The sequence below is a fragment of the Colias eurytheme genome, chromosome 4 (assembly GCF_061535395.1).
Source record: "Colias eurytheme isolate Ceu_HAF_F1 chromosome 4, ilColEury1 Martin Lab GWU primary, whole genome shotgun sequence".
Classification (NCBI taxonomy): domain Eukaryota; kingdom Metazoa; phylum Arthropoda; class Insecta; order Lepidoptera; family Pieridae; genus Colias; species Colias eurytheme.
The window spans coordinates 4,050,449-4,066,033 of NC_142983.1; the positions used below are offsets into that span (position 1 = coordinate 4,050,449).

Here is a 15,585-nt window from a genome sequence, read left to right on the forward strand (position 1 = left end):
TCACAGAGCAAGTCATGTAACAGAAACTGATAAAGGTTGTTTTGAGGTCAGTGATCAAACTAAAATACATATTAATAATTTAATAGAAAAAAAACCACCAGTTCTACCAGACAACAATATCACTAGATTGTGACTATATTGAAATCTATAAAAGCTAAAACATCTGGACAAGTACACTATAATTGGCTTACTATACTTTTTACTTTGTTTTAAGTTTTAACTAGGTACTAGCTATATGCTAGCTACTGTTTTTTTGGAATTGCTATAATTATTATTATTTTTGAGTTTTGATAATATGATAAATAGGCAAAATGGAACGTACCTATGCAACTGTCACTAAAAAATAAAATTTGGCATTTGCCAAGTGTCAATTTGATAGCCAATTGATAGCGAATTCATTTTGATCGTAGAGTGAGAATGAACCATAGAGGAGGCACTAAAATGACAAGTAATGCGTGAGAGAAATACACTTATGACTATAAAGCTAAGAGCAAGCGAGACAGAAACATTGTTTTTTGTTTCTCTCATGTTATGCGATTTCTTTTGTTGGGGACAAAGGCAGTTTGTCCCAAACAAGCGGCTACAGTCCATTGTTTTGCTAGTTTTCTGTTTTTTCTCGCTGTTAAGTGACTTCAAAGTTTAATAAACGTTGACAGTGATCTGTTTTAATCCGACTTTAAGTGAAAATATGGTGCGTTGTAGTGTGATTGGTTGTAAAAATCGGCCGGAACGAAGATTACCAAATATTACCTTTCACACGTAAGTAAACTTATTTGAAGTATATTGTTTTATAGAACTGGATATAGTTGATACATTTTCATTAACTCTAATGTGAAATTATCTACAAATATATAATATTTTCATCGAAATAGACGTAAACATTTTTTTGTGTTATCCGACTAAATTACGAAGTGTTCTTGTTGTTCAGGACGCCATTTGTTTTTACGTAGTTTCAAATTTATGGTATAATCATGTGATTAACATTAGGGATACCAGTACAGGGTAAAATTTTCCCCAAAATCGTGAAATGTTTTTTTAATATTAAATATGTTTTTTAGGTTTCCAAAAGAAACAAGTACATTAAACAGATGGATTCGAGCTACCGGAAGGAAGAACTGGTTACCAGGAAAAAGTCACAGAATATGTTCTATACATTTTGAGTCGCGTTATTTTCGAAAAACGAAAAAAAAAACCTATTTGATGCCCAATGCAATTCCAACACTTTTTACAACAGTGAGTAATTTTTGTGATGCATTTAGTTTGGATTTAAATGTTGTAGTTTAAATATTCATAGACCGATTTTGTTGCTACGTCTACATAATAAACAAAACAAGTTATTAATTTATTTTTATAGGGGTATATTTTCTATTTATACTAAATCAAATTTTATTTTTTTAGGATATTATTGTTGAGCGACTGAGTACTGCCCAACAATCAAAAGTCCATGGACCAGGTCTTAAGGTAAATTAATAATTTCATTGCACTTTCCCACGAGTAACAACACTGCACTATTTTAGAACTGCACGACATACCGTGGAGAGGAAGTTTATGAGGTTTAAATACCTTGAATACATTGTTCATTTGATATAGATATACAAGGTGAAAGGTAAGACATTTGAAAAATTTAGACAGGAGCTTCTACTCATGAAACTGAACAACTTTTGTTCTACAACTTTGCTGAATTCGTAAAAAAAAATTGGACTTTGTAAGGAAACTTCGCTAATCAGCTGACAGATTTCGATACAAAGTCCAAATTTTTTTCTATATAATATAAATAGATATTATAATTATATATAATAATTATATAATAAGATATAATATAAAGTACCTAATGTCCGATTTATTCCAGATATTGATGCATGCCAAAAAGGAGGACTAGGCCTACTGGGGATACCTCTTTAAAAAAAACGCACCTAAGGTTCTTACCTCACAGGTGGTGTGGAAAAAGAACCAATACAATACAACAGTGAATATATATATATATATACTAGCGGTCCGCCCCGGCTTCGCCCGTGGTACATATTTCGCAATAAAAGGTTGTGCCAAATTTCATCAAAATCGGCCCAGTAGTTTATGCGTGAAAACCATACATACATACATACATACATACAAACCTTTCCTCTTTATAATATTAGTATAGATTTAAAAATTGCGGGACGTAGCGTTTGCGGCGGTACCGGCCAGCCGCCCGGCTATATATTTTATACCCGTGCGAAGCCGGAGCGGGCCGCTATGTTTTTATATACAACGTTCATAATTTTTCTGTAGTGTATTTACTATTTAGTATCAGCATTGCACCCGTGCGAAGCCGGGGCGGGTCGCTAGTTAAGTTAATAAATAACAAAATCTTTTCAAATCTGTCTTTTTCTTCATAAACCTATCTTACAAAAAAATACCCAAACATTTATAGATATTTTGCCAGTTTTTCGGATAAAAAGTTTTTGTAATAGTTGGCAACATTGACGTAAGGATTCGCCATCTCGTTCGGGTATACGCCGATGTGATCTCTAGTACATTCTCCCTCTACGATTTTGATGCTGAAAAAAGTGAAAAAATCTACTGTTAAATTTTCATTTCATAAACAATTCTTAAAATTCTTCAAAATAACGCTGCCACAATTATTTGGTACCCTTTTGCTACTTAGTTGTGCCTACGCAAGTATGGCTTGGAGAAGCCATGGAGTTAATAATGCTGATATGATACGTAATCTCAGAGGTAAACAAATTTCGCAGTAAAAACAGTAAACTGTAAACAAAGTTTAATGACTTTTATGCGTATCGAACAAAATCACGTTTATTACAGCCATAAATGCGGTACTATTTATTAAATATAATTATTATTAAGCAATAATATCAAAGATAGAAGCACAGTATTTGATGTCGCATTTAAATTTTTAGATTGTTTAAATGTCCAAACATACTAACTTTAAAATGTCTGATTTTTAATGATATAATTTTTTATTTTATAGCAAATGGAATTATTAAATCGGATGCCGTAGCAAATGCTATGCTTGGTGTAGACAGAAAGAATTACTGTCCTTATGCCCCTTACCATGATTCTCCCCAGGCTATTGGATTTTCTGCTACAATAAGTGCACCACATATGGTAAACATTTAATACCGGTTAAAACCCATTTCAGACACCAGCTCCTCCAACTCCAGCTATGTTTTATAATTTTGTATGCATGTAGATTTTATGTGATTGGGAATTGTGAGGAGAAATAAATAAATGATTTGATTTGATTTAATATAATATCTTATGTTAATTATTAGTGAGATTTTTTTACAAAATCTCACTCAGTAGATCATATTTTTTAAACTTCTTTCCAGCATGCTCATGCATTAGAAAGATTGAAAAACCAATTGATACCTGGTGAAAAAGCTTTAGATGTTGGGTCAGGATCTGGTTACTTGACATCATGTATGGCTCTCATGGTCGGTGAACAGGGCAAAGTGGTTGGCATAGACCACATACCGGAGCTAATTGCATTGGCAACTAAAAACATTAATAATGACAACCCAGGTTTACTAAAAACTGAAAGAATTAAACTTATCAGTAAGTATTGGATGACTTTTAGTGCAATATTTGTTTAATTGTTCACTTTTTGTTATATAGTCGGTTATTTTATAAAAAAAAAAGCACTGATAAGTTTATACTTATATATTACTTTGGTACTAGAAATATAACATGTAAATCTTGTTAAATCTCATAAATTGTATTTTCTAGCTGGTGATGGTCGATTAGGATATCCCTCTGAAGCACCTTACAATGCTATTCATGTTGGAGCAGCTGCACCCACCCTACCACAAGCTGTATGTATATTTATAACCATTGTCTATTTAGTCATGACTAATTTAAATAAAAGAAACAAAGTTTTGTTATAAGCGAACTCAATACATTTGTGAACACTGCATCTTATTACATACTAGCTGCGATCCCCTATTATATAGTATAGATATAGATTTTGTGAGCACAACCTAATTTAAAATGGGGAATATTCATGTTTTGCACGCCTCATAAGCGAAGCGTTGAGGTGGGTACTACTGTCACTTCGCGCAAAACATCTGATTTTTCAAACTTAAAATGTCTTTATGTATCATACATTGCACTTGTAAGATAATACATACACACACATATTAAGAAAAAACACTATTTTTAACGTTCATGATATTTTTGATATCATTTTTGTTATTTAAACTAGTTAAAAAACAGTTTAAAAAAGTTCTGTCTTGGACGTCCGTGTGTCTGTATGTGCGGATCCTTTTTCTTGTTAACACGATAGCGACCGAAATACTTTACTAATCGAGTCTTTTTTTTTCCCTTACGCTTGAGTATGCTCAGGAATAGAACCCTTTCATTTTTCAGGGTCTGATTCGATGTGGTTTAATTGTTATTAAATAAACAAAAATAATAATTAATAAATATTTATTAAAAAAAAATTATGAGGCGTGCACTTTTGGATTTTCCAAATTATTTCTTTTTATTCTTAAATTAATAGTTTACTATTTTATAACGTAGAAAAAAATATTAATGGGTTTCAAAATACTCTAGATATTTTTAAAAATGTTTAAAACTTTTAAAAAATTTAAGCAGTTCAAACGCTGCCATTTTGCGCGCGCTTTGCGTGACGTCACATGACACGTCCAGTGGGTGTTTACCGTGTTTACTGTGGAGTGATGAATACAATGTCGTGCCAGATGACGTCACATTTCGTTCGACCAGTGGTGGCGCGTTTTGGAAGTTTGAATTTCGCTCCCTTATTTTGCAGTTTTTGAATATTATTTTTGGGGGTTTAAAAATAAGTAAATAAAAAAAATCCTTTTCATTATAATATTACGATAATAAGTATTCGAGAAAAAAATATTTTAGGCCATTTCAAATTTTATGCATATTCCCTATTCTTTTTTATCTTGGCTCAACTGTGGCAAGCTGCTCCTTGAAATTTGAATCAAATAATTACAGTTAGTTGAGCAGTTGAAACCAGGAGGCAGGCTTATTGTACCCGTTGGTCCTGAAGGAGGAGAGCAACATTTGACACAAGTATGTAATTGTTTTTACACGCTTTATATTAGCTTCACCTGTATGTTTGTTCGTAACCGACTTCTTTGGGCGCGATTTTGACCCACTTTAAACGGGCAGATTTCGTTCAAACTTTGTAGATTTATTGAGGCCCGATGACAATACACTAATTTGATAAAATTTTTTAGTTCGGTTTTCTATAAAAAGCGTGTTTTTTAGTTTTTTTTAACTATTATTATTTTTAAGTCAATATTTATAATGAATAACAACTGTAACACTTCTTGATGATATATGACTTTTTTATGATGATTGATATGTGTAATGTGCAGCCTGTTTATCAGTGGTCCTAAATCACTACATAGTATAAAACAAAGTCTCTTTCTCTGTCCCTATGTCTCTATATCCCTATGTCCCTTTGTATGCTTAAATCTTTAAAACTACGCAATGGATTTTGATGCGGTTTTTTTTAATAGATAGATTGATTCAAGAGGAAGGTTTAAGTATATAATGTATTAGGTTTTAGACAAAGCGGGCGAAGCAGCGGGCGGTAAGCTAGTATTTTTATAGAATTAAGAACAATGTGTCATTTTTTTTCCATTGCCAGGTGGATAAAGCTATGGATGGTACAACAACAGTGAAGAAATTAATGAGTGTTATTTATGTTCCACTGACTGATAAGAATCACCAATATCGTGAGTGACCCAACTTCACATTGATATTTCTCATTGTTGCTTTTTTTATAGCAACCACACTAATACATCGCGTTTACCAATACATGAATAAAACATAATCACTATAATACCATTTATTTTTGATTGTTTAAATGCAGCTAGATATATTTATATATTGTAAGTATTTGCTTGTATCCTTAATATATATATATATATATATATATATATATATATATATATATATATGTTACATATAGTAGATAGAATCTAAGACACATATCTAAATAACTAAGTGCTAAATGTATTTTATTTTATCCTACTCTTTGAAAAATTAGATTAAAAAGAATCATTAATATTGAATCACTAATCGAATTAAATCACGACTAATTGAATCACATTAAAAGAATGCATCTTGCCTTGTAAAAACTGTTTTTGATAATATTAATGTTTACCTTGTAAAAACTGATTTTGAAAATACTTGATGTATGTGTTAAACTTTAAGCACAATTGAGTCTATGCTACCATTATGTAATGTAGGATATGTATTGTAGTTTGTTCATGTGATTTACGCCATTCATGTCCTGCTATAAGACAAATAATTATACATTTTTCAGATTATAGTTCTTTGAAATATGTATATATTTGATGAATGTAATTTAAAAAAAATGTTGTTGTGTGATGTAACATAGTACCTATGTACCTAATCGTAAGTCCTATTATTTATTAAAAATTAATAAAATAATTGTTTTAGGTTCTTGGCGTTAACGCTTTTATCCTATGGCATCAAATAAAATGCAATGAAAATATTATGATTTTAATTTTAATTAACATTGTTGACTTTTTACACAATTATACAAACTATATTTTTAACAGCTATTTTTTATTTTTAAATGGCTTTCCTCCAAACTTCCTTCCAAATGTTTTTTCTTCCTTCTTTATATCCGATGGTTTGGGTTTAATGTGCAATATTGAGTATAATGTTTCAGCTTCTCTTTTATTTTCCAAAATTTCTGCTAGTTGATTCTATAAAGCACAGAATTTATATAAAAAAAAATTAATTAGATTGTGTCTTCACAAAAATTGTAAAATACCAAAGGTTACATACCTCAGATAAATTTATTAAATGATCCAACGATACACCTCTGTTCATTAATCTTGTGATGTTCTTGGAGGTTACGCCGGGCAGTTTTTGTACGAAATCGTGAACTAGTATATTGTATCTCTCATAACACACGTCATCTGCTGTATTCTCTCCACTGAGGGCTACAGCTTCTTCTACATTTGGATTTTTTCTACCTTGCTATAAAATACAAAAAAAGTTAAAATAGTATTCATAGTAATAATAAAATAATAAGAATATAATAAGTTTCATACAATTAACAAAGACTACTATTGATATTAAGAAGTTAGAATTTTACTGTACATGATTTAATCTACTTAAAAAAAATGTAAAGATATATAAATATACTTATATATATATAAACTTATAATAATTCACTTTTCTCTTATCACACTAAGTTTATACCTTAAGTTCATAAAATAGTTCAACAGTTGCGTATGGACTTGGAGACCAAACAATCTTGAGTCTGGGAAAATGTATTGTTAAAAGCTGCAGTTTTTGTTGTATATGAACACTGGATATATCATTTGAAACAACCAAACTTCCCTGCAATATTATTAATTACATATAGTGATTATAATTTTTTATAAGCAACATTCTCCATGGTACTCTAATGGAAAGGTAAGCAGGCAATTTATAATAAAATTAGATAAACAAATAATATGCTCTAACTTCTTGCATAATTATTATAATATAAGCAATCATTGCAACAAAACATATTATATTGTTGTTGGTACAGTACGATACAAACGCATGCGCAGAAAACAATTTTGTACAAGTAAATTGAAATGGGGCCAACCGGCCAACATTGAAACAAAAATAGGTTAGTCGTAGATATTGGTTACCTACCTGTAAATAGAAAGGCTTGTTTTGATCAAACTCAATGAGCAATATAGGCCTGCTGTAATTTCGGCACATCTGCGTGCATTGCGTGTAAAGTCTACCGGAGTGGAGGGAACCAATCAAATCTGATATCGATTTCCGTTCCACGCAAATGTCGGGTGTGAGGATATAGTCGCCAATCTACGAATATTGAATTAATAACAACATACAAAAAGTGTAATGGCAGAATTACTTGTATAGAAAGTTTTTTTCTAGGGATATTTTGGTAAACTGCCAAATAAATTTGTTAAACATTAAAATTCCTATTTATTTTAATAAGTTTTACCCCACATATTAACCCATGTGATGTTTTTGTTATGAATCTATAAAAATGGTATGCAGTGTGACTGCAAAGAAATGGTAAAAAGGAGATTATTTTAACGTCTTTTTTACATTAACAAAAACCTTTTTATCTGAGTAAAGGGTAACCCTAGATTCCTTTAGGCTTGAGAAAAAGCAACTCCGTTCTATAGTCACACTTTATTTATTTTAATGTCCATATATATATGGACATATTTGTTGTACTTACTGTTATAACGACAGGCTCTATATTAATCCCTTTACGATGTAGTAACGCAGGCAAATCTGATCGAAATTCACGCATATCAACAATTATAACTGGTTTTTCTTTCTGTTGATTTTGCCCACCTACAAACAAAAAAATTATTGGTGAATCCTGATTCACACTCCATGTTTTTTGTTTAGTAATTGAATATTACAGTAAGTAAATGAGTTAAAATGTACCTGCTTTTCTAGTATCGGTAGGAGCAGCTTCTTCTTCCACATTTAGATTAAAATATTCATCTGTCTTGCCATCTTGATATGATGGTATCACCATTACCTACACAAAAGATTTTTTTTTGTCGAAATTGCCATTAAAATTTCTACTTACTCCTTATAGTAATAACAGATAACAACTTACACTTTTAGTTTGAATCAATAGTTCAAATGCTTGTTTTTCTCTCCTCAAAGATGTGAGATATGCTTGTTCCTCAACTGTTTTATCATGTATTAGGAAGTAAACTTTCGAAATAGGTTCCTCTGGAGCTTTTCTACATTCAAACAGTTCTATTTGTCTAACAGCCGCTATATCACTGTGGTACAATATAATATACTCAGGACGTAATGATTCTAACGTTTCTTCTAGAGAGAAGTGGTTACCATTCTGTTTAAATGTCTGTATACATACAATTGGCTTTTCCTTTTCGATTTGTGTGAGATTGATATTTTCCATCTAAAAAATAAGTTTCATTATTGAGAATAGTTTTTAATAATAAAACAGAGGAAAGAATATATAAGTAAAACAGCACCTGAGAGATTGGTTCAAACATACTTGTCTCTAATAGTTTTTCCTTCTCGACATTGCTAGTGGCAATTTGAGACAATGTAAGCAGATAATTTGATTGATTGAATTCATCTGCATTATCCTGATCATTCAAGTTGTCAATATCACTTGTTTCCGTTGATGTCTGTAAGCTTGCTTTGTCACTTTGCAGCGCTACATCATTTTTTATATTTTTAAATTTCCCCGATACTGCATTAATCGTCAATTCCCTTCGAAATGCATTGTATAAGAGATATCTATAAGCACCCATGGTAAGAAAATTATTTATTTGACAACATGTTTTATTATCTAAGCATAGTATTAACACTTTTGTATTGTTAAGTGAACCATTCTTCTTTTTTACTTCCTCTGGTATTTCATTTATAAGCAAATCACTTAAACATTGCCATTTTGGGGGAGGTTCTGGATTAAACTCTGCGATAAATATTAAATTTTGATTAAATTTTTATGATAAGTGAACATGTAATGTGTAATATTTATTATTGACATTTTTTTTTATTGTATGATAGGGATGCGCTTGACCACGATCTCGCCTGATGGTAAGCTGAGATGTGGCCTATGATGGAGCGCGCTTCCCTAGAAGGTACCCGTTCACTCTTCGCTTGAAGACCCTTCTATATACAACTAAAAATGTTAAAATTAGCACTACTAGTGCCTAATATACGCACAGGCAGAGTTTTGCAATTGGACAATTATTCGTATTTGATTTGAGCGGGATTGTAAGTCGCTGTTTCGTCTTTATTGAATAAAAATTGGTGTCAATGATTATTTTGTTACCATTTTTATTATTGTAAACCCGTCCCTTGGCGACCCGAAACAAATCTTCTGCAGAATCCAAAAGAATCCATCCAGAATTGACTTGAGCATATTCTGCTGTCCTGTATTTGCTTACTAATGCGTAAAATGATACCGCATCATCATGAATTAGATTTCTGTAAATTAAGAATAATATTTTATGGTTGTTTTACTATTGATATTTTTTTTTGCAGAACTGAACACACAGCAAATGTAGAGTAATGTACAATAATGAGAATAATTATAATAATAAATACCTACTCACATAATCATAGTTCGTAAAACTTTTAGATCTTGAATATACTCCTTTGTTCTTGTGCTAAGCTGATGCCAAACACAATCCAATTGAGATTGTAGTATTTTATGAAATTTTTTTGTTAAACAGTTTTCTGTTGTAATTTCCTGAAAGTAGTTAGAAACTTTTTATTTTAATTGTAACAAAAAAAAAAAAATATCCAAAATGCTACAAATTGAAAACCAACTCCTATTTTTAAAGTTGGTTAACCTATGTATGTGCATTTTTAATTAGGTGTATTTCAATGAGTCTGAATACCTGCATGTCAATAGTTCTATTCATGCTTTTCAGTTGTTTGACAGTGTAGTTCATGATATCCAGGAGGCAAGATTGTATGTGGGCCATATTAGATGTTAGTGGAATGTGGAGCTCTTCAACTTGGGCTTGTCTGGCTTTTAAGCTCTTTATTGTGGTACCGTGGAACCTTAAATAAATTATATGAAGCGGTTGTCCAATTGCAAAATTTTTTACTTTAGCACTTAGTAGTGTGTGGGCTCAGATCCGCTACTAATTTGATATTTAACACAACCAATTAAAAATGTAGTTCTGGATAGCTTTTTCTTTAAGTAGAAAATTCAGGATTTAAAAACGTAGTTATACATCATTTTACTATACATATATTTGAGATACATACCTTGGCCATAAATATAGTTCTGTTACAAACAGAGCTCTCATCACTTTTTCAACTTGATGGAAACCAAATGTAAATGATATAGGGGAGTTTGAAAATGCTTTTATGAAACCAGTCTGAAATAAAAATAATATTTACTAAACATAATGTTCTTATAATGTCACCTTGGTACATACAGTCTGTGCACAAGCTCCAAGGAATTTAAATATTGAAGTTAGAAGTGTGAGTTGATATTGCGCTATAGATACTAGAACATCTTAAAAAGCGAGGTCAAAACTAATCTGGGATCTGGGTGCAGGGTGTGGAGCAATGGTGGGACATGGGACACAAACTGCCCTTTTCCTCAGCCCCCCATTCTACAGAGCTTGCGTGCGGAATATAAAGTGCTTTTTTATACCTTATTTTTTTGTCTATACAATCTTAAGACAAATGCTTCCTGACAAGACTCTAGTATAGTGTGGGCCCTTAACACTATTATTCCAGAAATCTTCTGAACAGGTATTCGATTTTTTAATAAGTCAAAAACTAAAATTCTTGTGGAGGCAAAGTATATACCACCTTCTAGATATGTTTTCTCTCTGTAACATAATTTTGATAATTCATTATTTTTGTTGTTCCATTTCAAGATAAATACTTTTCTATTATTAGTTCTGATTTTATTGTTCTTCTAATGGCTGGTTCACACTTTGATTAGTGCGAGTGCAGGTGATGAGTTGTACTATGTGTGGACAGCGACTGTTTAGTGCGAGTGTTTAGTAGGCTGTGTAGTAAAGTGAATAGAAGCGTGTTCTATTTTTTTGCGAGTGGACTGCGAGTAGCCACGTCCTGCGCGCCCTCCCTTCCCCCTCACTCGCAGTGTGCCTGCCTAAACACGTCTGGACAGGAGTGTTTAGTGTTTAGTGTTTAGCGTAGTGTGTAGCGTCGCGAATTTCACCATTGTCCTGCACTCGCACTAATCACCTGCACTCGCACTAATCAAAGTGTGAACCAGCCATAAGTGATATTAATACCTATATGGTTACAAATTTACTTATCGTACAATTAACAAAAATATAATCAAATTTAATAACAAACCTTTCTGTTCCTTTAATTGGTAGTGAAGACAAATTTAATTTTTTAGTAAAATATTTCTCTTCATGATCATTACTATTTAATACCAAAACCAAATTTGCGGGGTCTTTATACACCCATAGAATATTTGTAATTATATTATTATAATTCAATCCTCTAAAAAAGAAACATGAATTTATTAAAATACAAGTATTTAACATAAACATTAATATAAAGAGCAGTTTCTCATACAGCATACTAAATCAGACATACTTAGCAAGAATAAGCAAGGCATCCCTTTCAAATACATCCATAAAAATCTGTTTTTCGAATAATAGCAACGGGTATTTCGTTTCAACGTTTTTAGTTAGTTCATTTGTTTCATCTAATTCTTCCATATTTTCTGATCTGATGTTATTAATGTGCCCCTTGTTCTTGTACTTGAATACTATTTTTATTTTTTTACCGAATGCCTATATGTATATAAATTTTTAACTTTAATTAAAAAGTACCATATAAATTATTTCATAAAAAGTGGTCTTATTGTAATATATTTTGGCGAATAATTTTCCGTGGAAATAGATATCACCGTAATATAAACGTATAATAGTTATTATAATATCACATATTTTTATAAATCAACGAATTTCATAAATTCCATGTTGATCACACTGTTGACAAATATATCACACATTATACTCTTTGATATATCCGCTCATATGCTTGAGAAAAAAAAAATGACCCCTTACTTAGCTACGCGCAACCACAGTTGCAAAAACACGATCGAGAATCTTGTTTCGCGCAACTGTGGTTGCAAAGCGACTTTCTTATTTCAATTGATTATAAACTCTATTTCATACTCTCATGGTGGCAGTACACATTGGGCCAACGTGTTGGGCCAACGGGTTGGGCCAACGTGTAGAGAGCTACTTGGCGGTATGTTGGCTTCATTAGCCTAGTTGGCGCCAATATTGGCAGGCCAACCGAATGTTGTCGGTTTTTTGTGCACACATCAAAGGATCTTGGCGCGCTCCGCAAACAGCGTTCACACGTTGGTGTCTTGTTCAGTTTGTTGATACTCGTCAGCGGAGACAGTATCGTTGCGCGGCAATGAAATTTACGTTTAACCATGTTCCGATAGCGATGGCGGCGCCGATGTGGACAATCATTGAGGTTTTACAATTCGTAGAATTGTATCCACATGAAGGAATAATTTGGAATCCACGGCATGAACTACTTACACAAAAATAAAAACCATATGACTCAATAAATTAGATGTTAGATGTTTTTCTTATCTCACTTTCATACAATGAGATAAAAAAATGAATATACATATTTATAAAATGAGTAAAATAGTATTAATAAGTTACTTGTTCTTAAAAATTTAATAACAATATTCAATGAGCATGATTTTGATCAAATTGTGCTTTATTACATAAATAATATTATCATTTAATATAAGTAATAATATTATATTATAATCTTTAAAGTTTCGTTTTATAGGTAATTAAAATTAAATTAAGTGTAAAATATACACATTTTAAACATTTGAAAAAATCTAAACATAATAATGTTATATTTATACAGAAATAAAAAAGGACAATAGAGTATCATCGCAGAGTGCAGACGGCAGAGTACATTCATTGTTATTGATGCACATGTACGTAATAATTAAACGCACTGTATAAATAAATTGCCGCGGCTGCAAGAACTTCTACGGACTACGTCCATCCTTGAAGCGCCAATGCAGAATGATCTGTACGCCAATGTGTGAACAGGAAACTTCATTTTTTCCCAACACGTTGGCCCAACGCCTTGGCCCCATGTGTACTGCCGCTATCAGAGTCTAATTTTTACGTATTTAAACCAAAGACAACTAATTGATTCGTCTATTTCTACCCAGTACTACCAACCTTTCAAACAGAATTTTGGGAATATCTTAGGGCGTATTCAGAAAGAAAGCTTGAAACTTATAAGCGCTTATCGGCGCTTGTCATGTTCATATATTTTCCTGCGCGGGTTACCAGCGCTGACAAGCGCCGATAAGCACTTATAAGCGCTTATAAGTTTCAAGCTTTCTTTCTGAATACGCCCTTCGTTTGTATCTTACGTGTCTTACAAGGAAGTGTTAAAATATGCCGTAATTGTTGTATTTTATTGATTTCTACTCGTGTTTACTTACCAGATTATTCTCTAACATGTGTTTTATTGTTATAAAGTAATATTTTAGTGACCGTTGTAATAAATATGTAATAAAGACGACTTTAAAAGTTAGTAGACTTTAGACGATTTCATAACTTTTTAAGGTATACGGTAATCATATATTGTAAAAATAATACAGTTTTGTATAGTATTATTACAATAGCAATCGATTACAGTCAATATATTTGAAGTACTCCTCTCGCGGAAGTTATAAATTAAGTTTTAATAGCGGTGCGTCGAACGCGCGGCGCACGTTCCAGAGCACTAGCAAAGTAGGCTACCTTTATTTTTTTTGCAAGCTATTTAGCGTATTTTATTTTTGCAACTGTGGTTGCGCAAAGCATATGAGCGGATATCAGATGGTGATATAATATCAAGCACAGGAGCAAGTATACATTGTATACATAATACATTCGACAATCGTCAGCTGTCAGATTAATCTAGATTCCCATTTCTCTGTGCAGATTCCAGACAAAAAGTACCTAAAATCCAGCTAAAAGGCTTATTACACTACCCGATATGAAGGGCCCTGCATGATGCATCCAGGGTGGGCGTGTACCCTAGTTAGTGCGGCGCTTATTACACTTCTCAGCGAATTGGGCCCTAACCATGCCCTAACTCAGTTTATACGCGAATGTCTAGAGAGATAAACGTATTGTTGCATTTTACATTATGCCGTCGTCAGTATCGAAACTTGCAAAAAGTTGCTGTAGCAGTGGCAACCGTTGTCGCAATAACAAATATTAAAAAAGAAAGAAGAGAAAGATCTGGGTGAAAGAGTATTTGCGGTTACGTGAAAAGTTTTCAAATATGCAAATACTAAGCGTGCTTGAACCGGGAGTTTTAATGAGTTAATAATTAGAGTAGGTGGAGAACAATTTGAACACTTGTTGAGTTTGGTGACACCTTACATACAAAAGTCAAAAGCAGCCACTCCACGCACTAGTCGCGCGGCAACTGAGCTCCCTAGCCGCCCTAAACGTTATTACATTACCCAATCTGCAGGGCGCTTAGGGAGCTAGGCAGATCGGGCAGACCCGATCGCCCTAAATCGGGACACTAACTCCCTAAGTCTTATTACACCACTCTTAGTTAGGGTTAGGGTCCCTAAAGATTGGGTGGTCTAATAAGCCTTTAAAAAACGGAAAACATAGACAAAAAGAGAAGAGAAAAGTCTTAAGTACAGTTTATAGTTGTCATTTATTGTATAAAATATTTTCTTCAGTAGCTTATAGACCGGGAGATACTGACACAAAATTTCGAGTCATTTGTAACAGGATGCCGGTTCTACAGGGGTCTTAGTACGCAATGATAAAAAGAAAAATGATGGTGTGATCGCTGGTATCGGTGGTTTAGTCGCGTGGGCGTTAGCCGAACTCGTCGGAAAAATAGCGAAAGTCAAACGATTTGTAACACAAAAATTTTAGTATTTACCGATAGCCCATAAAAAAGAAGTAGGCGGTAGTGTCAAGCCATACTTTTCCGGTGTGACTTACAGCCCGCCATACCGACGCGAATATGTTGATTTAAATAAAACAATTATTCAACCATTTGTACCAGGCTAACTTTTGCACA

At 32.6% G+C, this 15,585-nt stretch overlaps 2 protein-coding genes across 5 annotated transcripts; one reads left to right on the plus strand and one right to left on the minus strand.

Moving 5' to 3' along the window:
- Positions 1–355: 355 nt before the first annotated feature.
- Positions 356–9,805, plus strand: Pcmt (Protein-L-isoaspartate (D-aspartate) O-methyltransferase). 3 transcript variants are annotated; one of them, XM_090120444.1, is made up of 8 exons: positions 356–397; positions 2,529–2,715; positions 2,969–3,105; positions 3,330–3,555; positions 3,727–3,812; positions 4,963–5,040; positions 5,624–5,711; positions 9,547–9,805. In XM_090120444.1, exons 2-8 carry the CDS (start codon positions 2,535–2,537, stop codon positions 9,597–9,599), a joined length of 849 nt encoding a protein of 282 aa, XP_089976570.1. In that variant the 5' UTR covers positions 356–397; positions 2,529–2,534; the 3' UTR covers positions 9,600–9,805. The 3 variants fall into 3 exon arrangements, with proteins under 3 accessions (XP_089976570.1, XP_089976571.1, XP_089976572.1); XM_090120445.1 differs by lacking the exon at positions 9,547–9,805 and adding an exon at positions 6,442–6,500; XM_090120446.1 differs by lacking the exon at positions 9,547–9,805 and having other exon boundaries at positions 5,624–5,855.
- mei-9 (DNA repair endonuclease XPF mei-9) lies at positions 6,491–12,510 on the minus strand. 2 transcript variants are annotated; one of them, XM_090120442.1, is made up of 16 exons: positions 12,398–12,493; positions 12,082–12,281; positions 11,833–11,985; positions 11,156–11,336; positions 10,762–10,874; positions 10,386–10,551; positions 10,098–10,234; positions 9,815–9,969; positions 9,003–9,451; positions 8,615–8,926; positions 8,437–8,533; positions 8,222–8,340; positions 7,660–7,833; positions 7,216–7,356; positions 6,796–6,990; positions 6,491–6,713 (listed from the first exon to the last, which is right to left on the minus strand). In XM_090120442.1, exons 2-16 carry the CDS (start codon positions 12,204–12,206, stop codon positions 6,564–6,566), a joined length of 2,667 nt encoding a protein of 888 aa, XP_089976568.1. In that variant the 5' UTR covers positions 12,207–12,281; positions 12,398–12,493; the 3' UTR covers positions 6,491–6,563. The 2 variants fall into 2 exon arrangements, with proteins under 2 accessions (XP_089976568.1, XP_089976567.1); XM_090120441.1 differs by having other exon boundaries at positions 12,082–12,510.
- Between the last annotated feature and the right edge of the window lie 3,075 nt (positions 12,511–15,585).